The sequence below is a fragment of the Moschus berezovskii genome, chromosome 11 (genome assembly GCF_049115385.1).
Source record: "Moschus berezovskii isolate FMDL1 chromosome 11, NW_MosBer_1.0, whole genome shotgun sequence".
NCBI classification, from domain to species: Eukaryota; Metazoa; Chordata; class Mammalia; order Artiodactyla; family Moschidae; genus Moschus; species Moschus berezovskii.
In genome coordinates this window covers 32942700-32959415 of record NC_142470.1, presented here as the reverse complement: position 1 = coordinate 32959415, position 16716 = coordinate 32942700, and the positions used below count along the sequence as shown (strand labels likewise).

Sequence of the window (16716 nt, the reverse complement as noted above, 5' to 3'; positions counted from 1 at the left end):
AGCCAGCAGTCAGTTGCAGCGTTGGAGAGTGGGTACTCTGTGAGAGGAAGGACCCAGAGACTCAGTCTAGTGGAGGGGTGGGAGGAGGGGCCTGGGGCAGAAGGAAGGGAATCTAGGAGGTGAGGTTGGAAAAGTCAGGATTTGCTGTCAACCTGAGAGGAAGGTAGTCATGGCAGAAGCCAGGGTCTGTGTCGAAGTCCCAGGGAGGAAGCAGCCCACATTTGCTCCTGGTGTGGTGGTTTTGCAATGGCCGGAGCTGCCGGCCAGAATCCTAGGTCCTGCCTTTACCCAGGCTAAGGAGCTTGGGCTGATCCCGCAGAGCCCTGGGAGCCCCCTCTGCACGGGCTTAAGCTCTGTGGAGTGACATAATCAGTTTTGCATTTTGGAAAGATCATGGAGCCCCAGTGTTCCTGAGGATCGCACTGTGGCGGGTACCAGCCAGATGTTGGGGTTTGTCTGAGCAGTGAGTGATGGCTGCATATGCAGGCCGTGAGCTGGGATTTGCATGGGGGCGGGGAGGAGGCACTTCTGGGAATAGTTCTGGTCCGTACGTGCGGAGCAAAGGAAGTTAGCAATTCTTGAGTGCCTCGCACATGTCAGCTTTCCATATATTACCTCAGTTAATTGTTCTACCATTGCTGTGAAGGAGGTATTAGTATCCCCATTTTGTAGGCGTGGAACACTAGGCTGGAGAGGTTAACTAGCTGGAAGGGCCTAGTGAGGAAAGAGCAGAGCAGAAAGTCCAGACTTCCCCTCCCCTGCCCACTCCCCACAAAGCCCACCTCCCTAGAATTTCTGCCCATTCCCACTGGAAGCATTGACTAATCCAGTCCCTTCACTTGACAGATGAGGAAACCAACCTGGGCTCAAAGCTTGTTCTGCTCAATTTGTTACTGTTTTCCAGCTGCTCTAAGTCACTGGGGATCAGATTCTTCCCTTTCAGAGTATTAGTGACGCCTCCTAACTCAATGCTACTTGCAGATTTGATAAGCATATTTTACATTCCTTCGCTCAACCCATCAGCAGGGATACTGAATGAAACAGGCCCCCTGACAGATGCGGGAATGAACCACTTGATACGCCTCCTTGAGGGGCATGGCCCCAAGCCATCTGCTCACCCTGCTCAGTGTATTATCCCCTCTCATGGGTGTGAACGCGGGCAGGCCCAGAGCAGAAGGTATCACCGCCTCCCTCTGCCCTGCTATGTCACTACATCACAGAAGAATGACACCACCTAAAATAGCGCGCTTTTCACAAAGCTGTGTGCGGGCCCGGATGGAAAGGGTATGGCCTCAGACCTGGCTGCAACTCCTGCCAAGTCTCATGGCCACTTGGTTTTCTGAGCACACCCCAGGGTACCTGAGGCCTGAGTATTGGACTGGGCAGTGAAGGCCTACGTGGGCCCCAGGGACGGGCTCAGGACAGGGCCCCGGGGACTCCCTGTTCTCAACACGCCAGGACTGGACAGATGGTCTGGTGTCAGAGTCCTCCACCCCTTCCTCTTGGGGGTGTTGAGTTGAATAAAATTCAACAGGGGAGGATGTGCTGAGCGCCTCCGTGCATTGGGCCGAGAGTATGTGGCTTAAGGTGAGGAATGACAGCAAGTCTCCAGATGGCAGGGGTTTGCCTATCAGGGACCCCCAGAGGCTTTCTCCATATGCTGATGTGGGGGCGGTCCTGGCGGTCCTTAGAAGTCAGGTGTCTTTGTTTTCAGTGTGCAGGCGGCCTGGTGACTTGGTTCCTGAGTGCTGTTCTGAGCCTCTGACCGGCTTTCACGCCTCTGATTAACTCAGAGCAAAAGTTAGAAAATCAGATGGATCCTCCTGTAAGAAATGCAGTGTGTTAAAGAAACAGTTCAGAGGCCAGAATTTCTGGGTGGTGGGAGTCCTTCCAGATCCTTTGGCTGCCCAGACTGATCCCGACCCACCTCGGTACCCAACCCTGGCTGCTGCCTGTGCCTTCCAGGCCCGTCAGCCGGGACACAAGGAACAGTCAGAGGCTCAGCCAGGTCTGGCCTGTGTTCTGTAGGCAAGTCCAGGGGCTTGGTGGGCCCTCTTTTTTCCAGGGAAGATGTCATTCCTCTCATCTGAGGGGCACTTGGAAAACCCACTAAGGGCTGAGTCTGTTCTAGGCTCTAGGAATTCAACAAAGGGATAAGCCATTTTATTCATCTGCCTTCTCAAAAACCCAAGAAGCAGGCAGAATGGGCACCAGACACCTTTATGCCCCCATTTTATGGATGAAGCAACTGAGGTTCAGAGAGAATGGTCCTGAAAGTGGCACACAAACAAGCCAGGCACAGACCAGTTTAGGTTTGCTCTCAGCTCTGCCTCTCTATGACTGACTGTCCTGTGAATGCTGAGTTACCTCGTCAGCACGGTCGGGACAGTGCCATTTTAGCCATTGTGAGATCTGACCAAAAGCACCATCTCAGACTGAATTCACCGCATTTGGGACCTTCACAAACATTAAGTTGCACTGGGAATCCTTGCTCTCTGTGTGACCCAGGTGATTGTTTCTTAAACGGGGGTGTCTGTGGGGTCTCGGAAGATCACTCAGAAGGCCAGACCAGCAGGTCTGGCCCACTCACCCTAGGCCCCCCGAGGCCTCTTCTCCACCTGGCTGTGTCCCACCTCAGCCTTTCTGCCCTCACAGTCTTTCTGCCAGTTTTTCCTGAACAGAGCCTTTCAAGGGTCTCTGGTCCCAGGGTAGCCTTTCCTCTCTGCCCTGGACCCTCCCCTCCTGTCCACAGCCACCACCGAGCTCCCTGTCCTGGGCTTCTCTTCCAGACTTCTCTCACCTGGGTTCCTCAAACTGTCTCATCGGTCCCTCTCCGGGCCCTCAGTCCTCACTGCTGTGTCCTTCTGCACAGCTTCTCCAAAGACTGGCCATTCCCATCCCTAACCAGATCGCGCTGCCCTCAACTTCTCTGTGTCTGTCAATTTTTGCCTCTTGAGTTGGCAGCTCCCTTTTTTTCTTGCACCCACAGTACACTGGTGTCCACTTTCTGCCCCTGTAAACATTCTCTCCATGTCTTCCAACTCGACCACAGCTTTCCCCTTGGTGCCAAGGCCTGGTGCCTCTGTCATCATCTCTTTGCATGTCTTCTGAGAACTCCCAGAACCTCCACTGTGATGCCCCCAAGTCTCCTTCCTGGTTGGGTCTGTCCCAGATGGGCCTTGAATGGATGGATGGACAGAGGGGCCAGGGTTGCTCTCCCCATGGGTCTAAGGTCTACGACTGGTCACAGTAGGTTTCTGGCCGCATGTCTCACTATCACCTGAAAATTAATGTGGCAAACCACAAGCTATTTTGAAATCACAAAAAATGAAAGTTGAGTGGGACATCGAGAGCCACCTCGATGAAATCCCCTGGGAATCTGTGTGCTTCCCCTTCTCTGTGGCCCCAGGACGGTTCTGGGCCAGCGCCCTCCCCTGGGAAGACCACGAGGCCGCCCAAAGCTGCTGATATCATCACATAGGGGCATGAAGGGCAGCCGGTGGGCCCCCTGCTGGGTCGGGGTCCCTTTCTCTCTCCTGCCCCAACACAGTTGTGCTCGTGATTAGTCATGCTGGAGCCGCTGAGTCAGAAGCGACTTGTGGGTGGTTTGTGGCCAGGCAGGAGGACTTTCTAGGTTTATGTGTCTGCCCCACGAGACGAGCCCTGCAGGGCCTGGCCCTGGCACAGGTGAAGGGTGGTAACAAAACCAAGCTTCTGGTCCAACCCAGTCACCGAAACAGGGGCATCACAATGAACCAAGACACAGTCCCTGAGACACTCCTGTGGGGTGACAGCGCAGTGTGGCAGGTGCTTCAGGGCAGGCGTGTGGCCTGTGACAAGCCTGCTTCCACGCGTCTCGTGCACTTCCAGTAGACGTCGCTCAGTTTCTTGTGTCTCTTCAGGGGATTCTCTTCAATAAAGGTGATTCACTCAGTATAGAACTAATTTCATTTTTGTACTTGTGTTAGATTATTTTTTTCCCCATATAAATAAACTCATATCCAGAAACAACTTTTTTGTCAGAGCCTATGTGATGAATCTGTGGTTCAGAAAACGTGTCCACCTGAGGGAGAGCTGTGTTCTGCTGGGGCAGCGGGGTGGCCCACAGGTCCCCCTGAGGATATACTGAAATCAGCCCGTGGAAGTGGCTCAGCTCTGCCAGGCAGGAGGCGGGTGAAGACCATCCCTACCAGGGTGCCAGTGTGACACCGCCCTGGGAGCATGGCTGCCCTGTGAGTGGGATGCTGGGGAGGGCTCTGGGGGTCCAGCCCTAGCTTTATAGGCTGTGTCTGTGCCCACAGGAGGGAGAGGAGCAGGAGGAGGCTCGTGCCAAGGAGGAGCGGCAGGAGCCCAGCACGACTGCCCGGAAGGTGGGGCGGCCTGGCAGGAAGCGCAAGCACCCCCCGGTGAGTGAAGTGGCGTCCACCCCAGTCCTGTGCACGCACACACACACACGTACCTGCACGTGCAGGCTCTAAACGTCCGTGATGTGTGGCCTGAAGGGACCTGGGCACACTAAGACTGGGAGATGGGATGCACCCCTCCAACTATTAAGAGCCCAATTCCATTCCCCATTCTCTGGACCCAAAAACCACCCCCACAACTTTCCTATTTTCTACATTGAATTGGAGGCCCCCAGAGGCCAGGGGACTTGCATTATGGATCTTGTGGGACTTGAAGCAGGCCCCTGACTCCCACCTTCTTTCTACAAGGGCAACAAGAGGGTAGGACTTGTTTTTCCCTTACCTGCCAGCATTGACCCACCTTGGGCCTCCGTTCCACCTGGAGAACTTGGAGGAAGGGGACTAAGGTCTGGAAGTCTGATCAAAGTGAGTAGGGAAGACATGCAGTCTCATGAGTCCTTTTGTCAGAGAGCAGGAGGGCTGGGCACTGTTTTAAGTCTAGTCGAAGTGGAGGTCCCCAGCTTCTGGGTGCCATTGCCTCGGAATCTAGGGCGAGGCTGCTGGGTTGCCCAAGATGAAGAGTGCTCTGTGGGTCAGGGCCCGAGGGCTGCAGGAGCCTGCCTTCCTTATGCCTTAAACTCAGAGACAGGACAGTAGTTATTTGCCAGCACCAACGACAGCTGGTTCCTTTCTTTTCGTCCCTTCCAGCTGAGAATGGGAAACTTGAAGCAAGAAGGTAAAGAGGAGCCAGGAGCCCCGCATTAATTGTAACTCAGCCCTTCATGGACATGTTCTCAGAGGAGCAGGATTTTCTTCCGTGGGTCAGAGAGTAGGGTGAGGTGGCTGCAATGAGGGAGGGAGGGCTACACCTACCGGAGGTCAGGAGGTTTGGGAACCTGTGGGGCGCCGAAGTGCACTGCTGCCAGTGCTGCTCGGAGATTTGGAGTGGAAGGGGGCAGAAGTTAAGTCATTTAACTGGTAAGTAATTTTGAACACTTTTAATATTCAAGCAAACATGGATATTTTATGGCCTGGAATGAAAAATGCACAGGCAGTTGAAAGATAAAACTGGGGACTTCAAAGGAATTTCCAGCTTGCAGCAGACTCCGGGCTGCACTTCCAGATTCCTGGTGCCCCTCCACTCCACCCCCCAGATAGAGTACCTTGTCGAGGAAAGTGGAGGGGCACAGTGCCGATGGAGTCAGAACCCATCGGTCATTCCGTGTCTGAGCCGTGCATGTGCCCGTGATCTGCAGAGCATGCTCTGCCCTTACTTTCTGGTGCTAGGGGTGGAAGCCGCCACCTGTAGCAAACGGAACTGGCAGCCCTCTGACTCATCTTTGTGAGTCCCTGAACCAGAGGAAGGGCACATCACTGAGAGGTGGGGGAGGTCCTTGAACCAGCGGGTACAAGGAAGTCAGGGCCAAGTGTGTGTCCAGAGTTGGATGAAGAGAGGGAAGGGGGCGGGCACAGCCCAGTGGATGAAGGGTCAGTGGGTCACACACCCTGGCCTGGAAAAGGGGCCCAGCAGGGAAGGAAAAACACTGTCTTTAAAATCCAGCAGACCTGGGTTTAAATCTCAGCTCCACCACTGACCATGTGTGTGACCTTGAACAAGTCACCACCTGAACCTTGGGTTCCCCTTCTGAAAAACAGAGATGATAAGGATGCATTCCCCCAGACCCGTGGGAGAATTAAATGGGTTAAAACACCAAGAGCCAATGGTCAGCCAAAGTCGGTCCTGTCCTTACCCGGAACAGAAGTAGCAGCGCTGGATTTATTGCTTGCCAGTTGTGTGACCTTAGCAAGTTACTGAACCTCTCTGACCTTTTGCTTCCTCTTTGGAAAAAATATGGCTGTCAGTCATACCTGCCCTGTCCACCTCCACGGATGCTGTGCAAACAGCAAGGTGGGCTCCAAATGCACAGTGTCATAAGCCTGCCCCTCCAGCCCCCACAGGGGCCAGTGGGCCAGGGTCTAGAAGGCTTTTCATGTGGGAGCCTGGCATCAGCCTCTCAGAAATCCATGGGAGGTGCGCACATCTCATGCAGGTCAGTGTTGATGTGGTCCAGTCCTAACTGACATCTCAAGCCACCTGGACTCCCAAGAGAGGCCCTGGGAGGGGGGACAGAGCACGGGGAGGCAATGCTGATTGCGGAGGCAGGGGATCCAAGGCAGTGTTGTGACAGGGACCCTTGCACATTGAGGGGCACAGAGAACAGCCAGCTGCTCTTTCCTGGCAGCAGCCCCATGGACCCCGAAGGGAGCCTGCATAGGGCAAGTCTGTGCTACAGCCCAGGGCCAGCCCACGGTCTCCTGGGCCTCTTGCAGAGCAGGTGCTTGCCCAGACCTCCTCCCCTCCCCAGCCAAGGAGCACAGCAGGGTGTGTTTCTGGGGACCTGGTGCAGCTGTGACCCTGGGAACGGATTGACCAGGGTGCTTTAAGGCAACTGAGTGTGTGTCATCCAGATAAGCCTGGAAACCAGGCAGGGAGTGGTGGGCTCGGCTCAAACCCTGGCAGGTGGAACAGAGCAGGCAGTGCTGGGAAGCACAAGAGGAAAACCTGGCTGCAGGCGGGCTTTTGATTTGTGCCAACATTGCACACCCACTGCTGGACAGGAAGGGATCAGGTATATCCAGTGGTGTCCTCGCCATTCCCCACCCAAGGTCTCTAGATTTTGCCCCCAAGGCTAACCTGTCTCTGGGTATCTTCCACTTTCTCCTGCATTAGCCTCCTGTGTGTCCTCACCCAGACCAGGCCCCACCTGCCCGCAGCATCTCTCTAAACACCCCCAGCCCTCTGTTTTTTGGCCACAAACACATTACACCAACTGAGCACCTGCCAAATAAATAAAGACTTATTTCAACCTAGTGTGTTCAAGAGGAGGCCACATGTAATTACAGTAAATACAGCCTGGGGCACGTCGCTGTTCAAGGATCTTCAGGGGGACTTCCCTGGTGGTCCAGTGGTTAAGAATCCACCTGCCAATGCAGGGGACGTGGATTTGATCCCTGGTCCAGGAAGATTCCACATGCTGTGGAGCAGTTAAGCCTGCATGCTGCTACTACTGAAGCCCGTGTACCTAGAGCCCATGCTCCGCAACAGAAGCCACTGCAGTGAGAAGCCTGAGCACCACAGTGAAGAGCAGCCCGTTTGCCGCAAATAGAGAAAGCCTGTGCGTAGCCGTGAAGACCCAGTGCAGTTAAAACTTAAATATTAAAAAAAAAAAAAGAAAATCTCCAGGGGCTCCATTTCTCATGGGATGAGACCTGGAACACTCCGTTTGGCTCCTCACCATGTGACTTCTGCTTCTGCATGGGTGCTCAGCCTCCACCTGTTTGCCAAAGAAACCCCATCAGCTTGCTGCTCCCTGAGCACCCTGGGCACATTTGTTCTGATGTTCTTGGCAGCCTTACCTGCTCTCTGCCCACCCCGTGTCACAGCCCACCGAAGCCTGTCTTGCAAATGAAGCCCAGGGCAGCCATCGTGAGCCACGCTGACCCTCCCTTTTAAACCAGTTGTTAAATTAAAATGAACACTAAGAACTAAGACAAGATAACAGTCCTGCGATCCTGGACCTGGGTCCGCACACCTGACGGAGAAGCACCAATCTGAGAGCTGTTTGTTCCCCGGTCTGTACAGAACTTGAGAATCAGAGTTTAGAAACCTTTATATCAGCTTGATACTATCACCACATCCACCGGCACGATTTTGTGTTTTATAGAAGTATCGTTCCCTGGTGGATTGGGAATCTAAGATACCTAAACGAAAGCCTGGCTTTTCGCACAGAAATGCTGGTGGTGAGAGCGTGTCACTTCCACCAGATCTTCCGTTCAGAGGTGTACCACCCCTTCCCCTTGCACTGGGTACCCGCTCACTGAGATTGGCAACCCTGAAGAAAAGCTGAGAGTGGCGCACGAAGGCCTTCTACCCCCGTGGACCTCATTTGATGCTGACAACAAACCTGTGTGGGGAGGTGGGGGCTGCTGTCATGACTGTCCCCACAGTCAGAGGAAGAGACCAAGGTTCAGAGAGGATGACCCAGACTTGGCCTCCAACCTCCCAACTGCAAAGCCCAGGGTGCTCATCCTCCCTCGCCACTCCAGTCTCACCATCTGGGAGACTAGGTACCCTAAATTTGCTTTAAGATAATATACGAAGGCCGGGCTGTTTGAAAACGTGTAGACCTGGTCTAAAAAGCATCCAGAGGAAGCAGAACTGAGCAGGGCGATTGACCCACAAACTAGAGAGCGTGTGGCTAAGCGGGGAAGGGTGGTCTGAGGAGTAAGAGGTGGGCCCGTTTCAACCAGGCGGTGGCGTTGGTCTGTGGCACTGGCCTAGGAGCCAGGGTGCTCACAGCCCCCGCGGCAACAGGAAACAGGAAGCCAGCCACAGGGCTGGGCGGGGCCTCGGAGGGGAGCTGGCACCTGCGTGCAGGGCCTGCTGGCTGGCCAGTTCTCATGGCCTGCAGAGGGGACAGCACTGTGCAGGGCTGGTCGCTGCTGGCCGGAGAGCAGAGGCCTGCGTGTGGGTGCGAGTGTTGGGCTGGGAGGAAGAGGCATGTTCCTGTTCTTCGGCTCCGAGGACATTGAGAGTAACAAGTGAGGGTGTCTGAAACTGATTCCTGCCTGATCGCAGGCCCAGACAGCCCTGCGACCAACTTTGTCTGTCATGTTGGTTATACCTGGGGCTCTAGGAAGCACAGTATCCGTCCTTGCCCACCAGACCCTGGTGGGGGACTGGTCCTTTGGGTCTCCCTGCCCTGTTTACTAGGTAGATGCACTTATTCATTGAAGATTTATACTCATCAACTTCCTCCAGGGTTATTTTTGCTCAGTGGGATCACTCTGAGGTCACTTCTTGCTAAGAATAACCCAGAAAGGGAGGGAGGGGGAGGGGAGGAGGGGGCTGGGAGCAGGAGCTGAGCTCAGCCAGACCGGCCCAAAGCCAGTGTTACTCACTCCTCTTTGGAGGCGGAACCTCCAACACAGCGCCCCAGTTAGTGAGCTCACAAGGGCCACACTGCCCCACTTCAGAGTGAAGGATTTGGTGGTGTAAGCTGTGTGAAGCTGGGAGTCTGTCCCATGGCAGCTTAAGCCAGCTGTTGTGTAAGTTACTTAGTAGTGTCTGACTCTTTGCAACCCCATGGACTGTAGCCCGCCATGCTCCTCTGTCCATAGGATTCTCCAGGCAAGAATGGGTAGCCAGGGGATTCGCTTCTCCAGGGGATCTTCTGACCCAGGGATCAAACCTGAGTCTCCTGTATTACAAGTCAATTCTTTACAGTCTGAGTCTCCAGGGAAGCTAGCTGAGTAACTTTTAACTTGGTTATTGAGAGTTTGCAGTATTGGCTCATTTCCCCACCTAATAGGTCCCTTTGCTTCTGAAGACAGCACTCTTTGTGTCCGGGTTCAAAGGGCTCCTTCACTTACCTCTGGAACCTTGACTCAGTGACTTGGCGCCCCTTGTTCTTATGCAGAAAGCTTTCTGAAAGGGTGTCTCCCATTCCTGGGCCCCAGCCCCTCAGGGGGCATCCCTGCCTGTGGGCCTGCTTCAGGCACACGGCTGTCCGCTCCCCTGTCTCCTCATGCTTTTGAAGGGGTGGGGGAAAACAGGGCTGGTAGTCTCTCAGGAGGGCAGAGACTTTTCTTGGAGCTGTGCCCTGCAGACGCCTGCTGACGGCTCTGCTGTTCCCACAGCTGGTCAGTCGGATCAACACTCATGGAGGCATCCGGTACCCAAGGTCTGCACCTAAAGTGCCAAAGAGATGTTGGGGAGGGGCTGGACTTTCAAAGGGAGGTGATCCCTGGAAGGGGAAAATAGGAGATTTTCCCACTTGGGACCCTCCTGAGCAGCATGTGCAGAAAGGGGACCCATGTGCCAGGGAGAGGACGGACTGTGAGCAGACTGGCTGGGCTGAGTGGATGGAGGTTTCATTTAAGAACACCTTCTATCTTGGTTGGAGAGGTAGTTTGCAGGCAGCATTTTATCCTCTTGAAAATACGTTGTGTTTATCTGGAGGATTTTTGAGATGGCGTGGGGTGTGAAGTGATGGGAGTAAAGTTTTGGGAAGGGCACTCTGGCGTTCGTGAGCATGACAGTTTGAGCACAAGAATGCAGGGAGAGAGGGTGACGAAGACAAAAAATGTGTCCAGAGTCTACTGGGTTGGGGGCGGCCGTGATGGGACAGAATGGGTAGGGCCTGCACTGCTGGGCTGCAGACGAGGGAGAGGAGGGAAGGTGCTGCTGGCCTCCAGGGATGGCGACAGTGTTATTGCCAGAGACGGAGACTTCCGGAAGGTCCGGCAGGGGCCGTTTCAGAGGCCGCTCTAGATAAGCTGGTCTTACTGGGGAAGCATCTGAGTGAAATCCCTGAATCTCCATTTTGCTTTCCAGAAAACCCCTGCTTATTTTCATCCCTCCCTGGCCCCTTCCCCAGAGCCACACATCCCAGGCCACCTCCAGCGAGAGGCATTCATTCCCACGGGTCCCGAGCCCTGAGGGCTTCCTAGGACCCCGTGGGCTTCTCGGGAGCCCGAGCTGCGCCTGCCCCACTCCCACAGCGGCAGGGACCTTCCATGCACACTTTGGGGCAGAGTTGGTGACGTCGGTCTTCTTTCATCATCCTCTCCTAGAGAATTCAGCGTGTTTCGGTTCTGCCACCTCAAGAAAGATGTAACAGAGCTGGAAGAGCTCCAGGGAAGGGCAGCTAAACCGATCCAGGGGAAGGCAGGGCTGCCAAGTGAGGACAGACAAGAGAGATTATGGCCCTCCAGTCTGGAGAGACAAAGGCTGAGTCGGGATGTGATTAAAGCTATGAAGTCACGGCATCGGGTGGGGCAGGATGAGCAAACCCCGGCGGGGGTGGGTGGGGGTGGGCGGGGAGACACCCAAAGACACTTTAGAAAGGTAGGTGAAGCGGAGAAAAGAAAGCCCCATTTTCCATGGTGAGTTCCCTTCTCACTGAACCTGTCACCAGAGGCCTGAATGTAGAGGCTGAAAAACAGAAGAAACTTCAAAAGAGGTTGACTTAAATACTACGTGGGATCTTCTCCACATAATGGCTTTTTTCAAGGCAGCCTCCAACTCACCCTGAAATCCTTTGAGGATGACTTCAAAGAGTACGGCCAGGCCCTCTTCAGGTGGACAGGTGTCCCTGGCTGAAAGCAGAACCCCGGGTGGGCCACCACTCGCCAGGTACATGCTCGTTCTCACATCCGTGTGTCACAGCCAGCAGGGGCCCTGACTGAGTGACCTCTGAGACGTCTGCGCCCTGAAGTTCTCGCCTCCATCCTGCGTTGCAAGTGTGCTGCGTGTGCGCGCATGTGCGCGCACACACACACACACACACTCTGAAGAGATCTCTGGGGAAGAGGGATGGTTGGCAGGCAGCTCCCGGCCTCAGGGGTGAGAGGAACGGTAGGACCTAGAAGTCGTATGCAGCCTGGGGGATCAGACTTCAGAGCTGGCCCTCCTTGGCCTCTGGTCCTCCTGTCCCTTGACCCCACCGGTGGCCCTTTTAGCTACTCCACTGGCTAAAAGGAAATTGGAAGGGTCAGGGTCCTGCTTCCAAAGTCTTGGGGCCCAGCTCCAATCACCCCAGGAAGGCTGGGCAGGGAGGCATGTAGAGGCTCTCTCGGGAGTGGGTGCGGGGGACCTCTCTGGCTCTCCCTGCCTCAAGGCCACTTCCGGCCAATCAGAGCAGACAGTGGCCAGGGGAAGGGGCTGCAGGAAGGCCTGGAACAGAGGAGACTGGGGAGCCTGGGCCCAGTGCCAGCGCTTAGGGGACAGGGCCGCCCTGCTTACGTGGATAGTTCGGCTGTTTCCTGAAATTAGAGTCAGTTGGGAAAATCCAGGGCTTGGTGGGGACCCGATGGGCCTGCAGCAGCTGAGGGACTGGATGAACAGTGGGTGTGGGTGGAGTGGGGATGCTGGTGTGTGTTTGTTGACATCGTTCTGGGGCATCTGAGCACAGCTCTGTCCTATGGCCGGTGAGCAGATGTCTCTGGGCCATGGGTGCACTCCTTGTGTGTCTGCACATGTGATTGTGTGTCTGTGTGTCTTTAATCAAGAAGATGTAACTGGCAGGATGCCAGGGTTCCCGGCTGGCACAGAGCTGACTGCTGCCAAGGGCCTTAAAGGCACAATGGCCATTTAGGGGAGGGGGTAGGAGGGCAGGAAGACTGGGGAGGGCGAGGTGAGGCCGCCCAACATCTGCTAGCCTCAGGGCCTCCCTCCTCTGGGAGTGAAGGCCTTTTTCAGCAGCAGCTCCTGGCATGGGAAGAGAGGATGAGTCAGGTGCCCAGAGCCAGGCCAGGACCTGGCTCTGACTTTCAGGGCCTTGCAGTGGGAGAGGCAGGGTCCCTGGGTCTCCCCCGTCCACACCTGAGCTCAGGTAAGCCTGCATGCAAGGCTATGCTGGAGAGTTGGGCCCTGGGCCCCATCTCCCGTGTATCATTTCCGTCACCTCTTACTTGCAGTGTGTGTGAGTCGTGTGTGTGTGTGTATTATAACTGTAAAAAGCCTCAAAAATCACTTCCCTTTTTGGAGCCTCAACACTCTGCCCCACCTTGGGAGACAAGGCCTCACCTCCTGAGGGCCGGTGGGCGTTCTGGGGTCTGGTCCAGACTTCCAGCAGAGAGGGAGGGGAGCAGGGCGTGGGGGGCGGGGCTGGGAAATTGGCTTTGGCCTGAACAGGTTCACTGCAGAAGGTTCCTTCTTGCTTCGCTTCTGGCCTTTCGTTGTGGTGGCTGCTGCCAAGGAAACAGCCAGCAGCCTTTCCCTGGCCCTGCTCAGGCACATCAAAGCCTCCTTTTCTTCCTTGCAGCCCTTGGGATTTGAGGTTGGCTTTTCCGGAGACTCAACCCAGGTGGGGAGGCCAGTTTTCGAATGCCTCTCCTGTACCTGGGTCATTCTGGAAGCTTTACCACTTAGAAGGTGTGTGACTGGAGGGAGGGCAAACTGTGGAGCATTTTTCTTTGGAAAAGTGAGAGCAACATAACCCATCGGGATAACTGTGATAATTAAGTTTATTAATTGTCTAAGCATCTTTATGCTGAGCCCTCTGCTTAGTACTGGGGAGCTGTCAGTGGAGTGGTTGGAAGGAAGAGAAATAAAAAGATAAATAAGGCAAAGCTCACAGCCTAGGAGGGAGACACACAGTAAACAAATAATTAGGTACCATGTGAGGAGTGCTCTAATGAGATAGGGTGTGAAAGTGCTTTGTAAACAAATGTGGTGTGCGGTGGACTGGGAGATGTGAGTGAATGCTGGAGTGGACTGCAGGGCCAGCCTCCACGGGGGCTCTTGGGGGGCAGAGGTTGGGAAAGGGGTGAGGCTGAGGGCTTTAAAGAGCAAGAAGGGCCTGACACAAATGCCTTCCAGGGGGGTGTGTGTGTGAGAGAGAGAGAGAGAGAGAGACAGACAGACTTAAAATATTCCTTAGAAGACAGAAAGTAGAATAGTGGTTGCCAGGGGCTAGGAGGGGTAATGGGGAGATTTTTGTTTAAAGGGTACAGACTTTCAGTTTGGGATAATGAAAATGTTTTCAAGATGGATGGTGGTAATGGTTGTACAACAATGTGAACATACTTAATGTCACTGAATTGTAAACTTGAAAATGGTTAAAATGGTAGATTCTATGTTACATATATTTTACAACAACTTTTTAAAAGTTTTTAAAAAATGGTCCTTAGATAAGGTCCCTGTGTCCGTGCCCTGTCCTCAGCCCAGCGCTTTTCAACAACAGCACCCTCCCCTTTTGGGGCTGCATAATTTCTGTGGTGGGGGCTGTCGTGTAAGGTATTTAGCAGCATCCCAGGCTACTACCCACCAGAAGCCACAGTCCGTGCCTCCCCCGACCCCCCGCCGCCCCCACAGTGTAGTGACCAAAAATGTCTCAGACATATTGCCAAATATCCCCTGGGGGGGCAAAATCCACCCCAGCTGAGAACCACTGCCTTCACTGCTTGGAATAAGCTGCTCACAGGAGGGATCCAAGGAGCAGGTAGGCAGCAGAGAAGCTGGAGGCATTATCTTGGGATGGAGGGGTCTTGCTTGGAAGGAAGGCAAAGGCCAGCAAACTCTGAGGGGGCTCCAGGAGGTGGTGGGCCGGGTTTGAAGACCCAGAGAGAGGCATGTGGCGGGGGCGGGGTAGGTGCACAGTGGGTGATGGAGTCTAGCTTTACTCCACTCTGTTGTGTCCAGCCACCCAAAGAAAGAGAAGTGAGGGGGCCCATGGCGCCCATTCCCCTCCTGCCACCACTCCTGACCGCCTCTCCCCACCTCCGCAGGTGAGAAGCAGAGGAAGTAGAAATTGTCACCTACAGCTGCTGGTGGTGCGGGCGAAAAGGGCCGAGGGCCGGGGCTTCTGCTGCTACCCCTCCCCCCACAGGAGAAATGCGTGTCTCAGAGTGTGTTGTGTCTCCTCCACTCAAGGCAGTTCCGTTCCGTTCCGTTCAGTCGCTCAGTCGTGTCCGACTCTTTGCGACCCCGTGGACTGTAGCCTACCAGGCTTCTCCGTCCATGGGATTCTCCAGGCAAGAATACTGGAGTGGGTTACCGTTTCCTTCTCCAGGGGATCTTCCCGACCCAGGGATCGAACCCGGGTCTCCCACGTTGGAGGCAGACGCTTTAACCTCTGAGCCACCAGGGAAGCCCCACTCAAGGCAGTAGAAAAGAGTAAAAGCAAACAAAACCAGATCTTTAACCAGTTAGGTTTGACATGCAACAAAGTCGAGACTCCCTCTAGACGTGTGGACTGGATGCTCTCACTGTAACCTGGTCTTTGGCATTAAGGAATTCATTATGAATACTAAACAGCTGCCAGGTGCCCTACTCCAACGCCCAGTCTAACCCAATAAAGCAATCCCGTGCCTCCTCTGTGGCCACTAGCCAGGAGGTCGAAGCAGAGGGGATGGAATTAGGAGGGAGTAGGCCAGGCTGGGGTGGCCGCTCCCAGTGGCTTCCAGGTCTGCTCTTCTCACCTGAGATGGAACATCCAGCTCCGCCCTGTGGACCTCCTTCCTTCCTTCCTTTCTCTCAGTGGTTTCTTCTGGGTGGATCTGACCTGCCCAGTTTCCACGCCTCGGAGAGAGGGACAGTGAGGGCCCACTAGTAGCTGGGGGTGAGGGGAGTAGTTCTTCATGGGTTAGATGGATCTCAAGTTGACGGTGGTAAGAGTCAGCAGCTCCCCTAAGCCCAGAACTCCAGTTGACTCAGGCTGGGGGGAAGGGGGGTAAGGGGGAATGGTGAGATCAGGGCAGATTTCAGCCCACTTGAACTGACTCCCCTGGGGCTGGAGCTGTGCAGAGTGCCCCCTGACGCCTCCTCTGCCCACCTCTGGAAGGATGGCGTGTCTCACGCTCTTGCAGACTGGGGGTCCCTCCGGGATGGGCCTGAGAGGGGTCTCCAGTCAGGGAGGCTCGGGACCCCAGGGCTGGGTCAGGTCTCAGAGCAGGTACTCCTGGGTCTCTGTGCTCTGGAGCTGGCAGTCAACAGGAAGTGAGTCCCAGGGTGAGAAGAGGCGGTGTGGTCCCCGGGCAGGAAGTGAGTGACAGCAGCATTGTCTGAGCAGCCTGTGGGGCTGGGAGCCTACCCTGCCTCGAGGTGTGTGTGGGGAGGCGAGTGGCTAGAGGAAAGGAGGACACGGCCATGGTAAGAGATTGGTGCTGCTGACCCACACTTCTCAGCCTGGCCAGCGGGACCCCCCACTCCCTCCTCCTGGGAGCGCCATGTCTGGGGCTCTGGCAGTGGCACAGCCGGACCCGAGGGGGGCAGAGTCCCCGCTGCGGCGCCCCCCCCACCCCAGGCATGCCCAGCTCTCCAGGTTGCCCGGGCCACGTGACTGTGTCACACACAGGAGGCTTAAGGACTGGGAGGATTCATCCGAGGAGGGGAGCTCCACAGGGAGCCCACTGGCTTGAGCAGGGAGGTGGAAAAGACCTCCTGAGTCCTGGAGAGAGTGTGTGTGTGAGTCCTGACACATGGGGGTAGCCACCGAGGAGAGGGACAGGGCCTGCTTGCTCCACTGGCGGCCCCGTTTTGGCCTCCTAGCTCTGCTGGCTTCGGCCTCCAGTGCCCAAGCCTGGTGGAGGACTTCTCCCTTCCCCACCCCACCCTGAGGCCTACCTCTTCCTCTTGCTGCAGCCCCCCCCCACCCCCAAATGATCAGGAGCACACACATGTGTAGCCTTCCGTGGGAGGGTTTCTTCCTGGAAGCAGGCCTGCCCAAGCTGGTCCACATGCTCCTCTCCCCCAGAGAAAGCAGCCTGGCCAGGCCTCGAGGTCCCTCTGCATGCCCTCAGGCTGCTC

At 55.3% G+C, this 16716-nt stretch overlaps 1 protein-coding gene across 9 annotated transcripts in view; it reads left to right on the top strand.

Annotated features, from left to right (window-relative positions):
- The window catches only part of DNMT3A (DNA methyltransferase 3 alpha), a 107289-nt gene that overhangs the window by 36773 nt on the left and 53800 nt on the right, over positions 1–16716 (top strand). For 7 of the 9 annotated variants that reach the window (XR_016038543.1, XR_008682568.2, XR_016038544.1 and 4 more), the window contains exon 3: positions 4302–4406. Coding sequence is in view for 5 of the 9 variants with exons in the window: in XM_088841226.1 (XP_088697352.1) it covers positions 4302–4406 (105 nt within the window). In the remaining 4 variants the exon portion in view is untranslated. Of the gene's footprint in view, positions 1–4301; positions 4407–11349; positions 11602–15477; positions 16060–16716 lie in introns of those variants that run through there. The other 2 variants (XM_088841230.1, XM_088841229.1) reach the window with 2 other exon arrangements.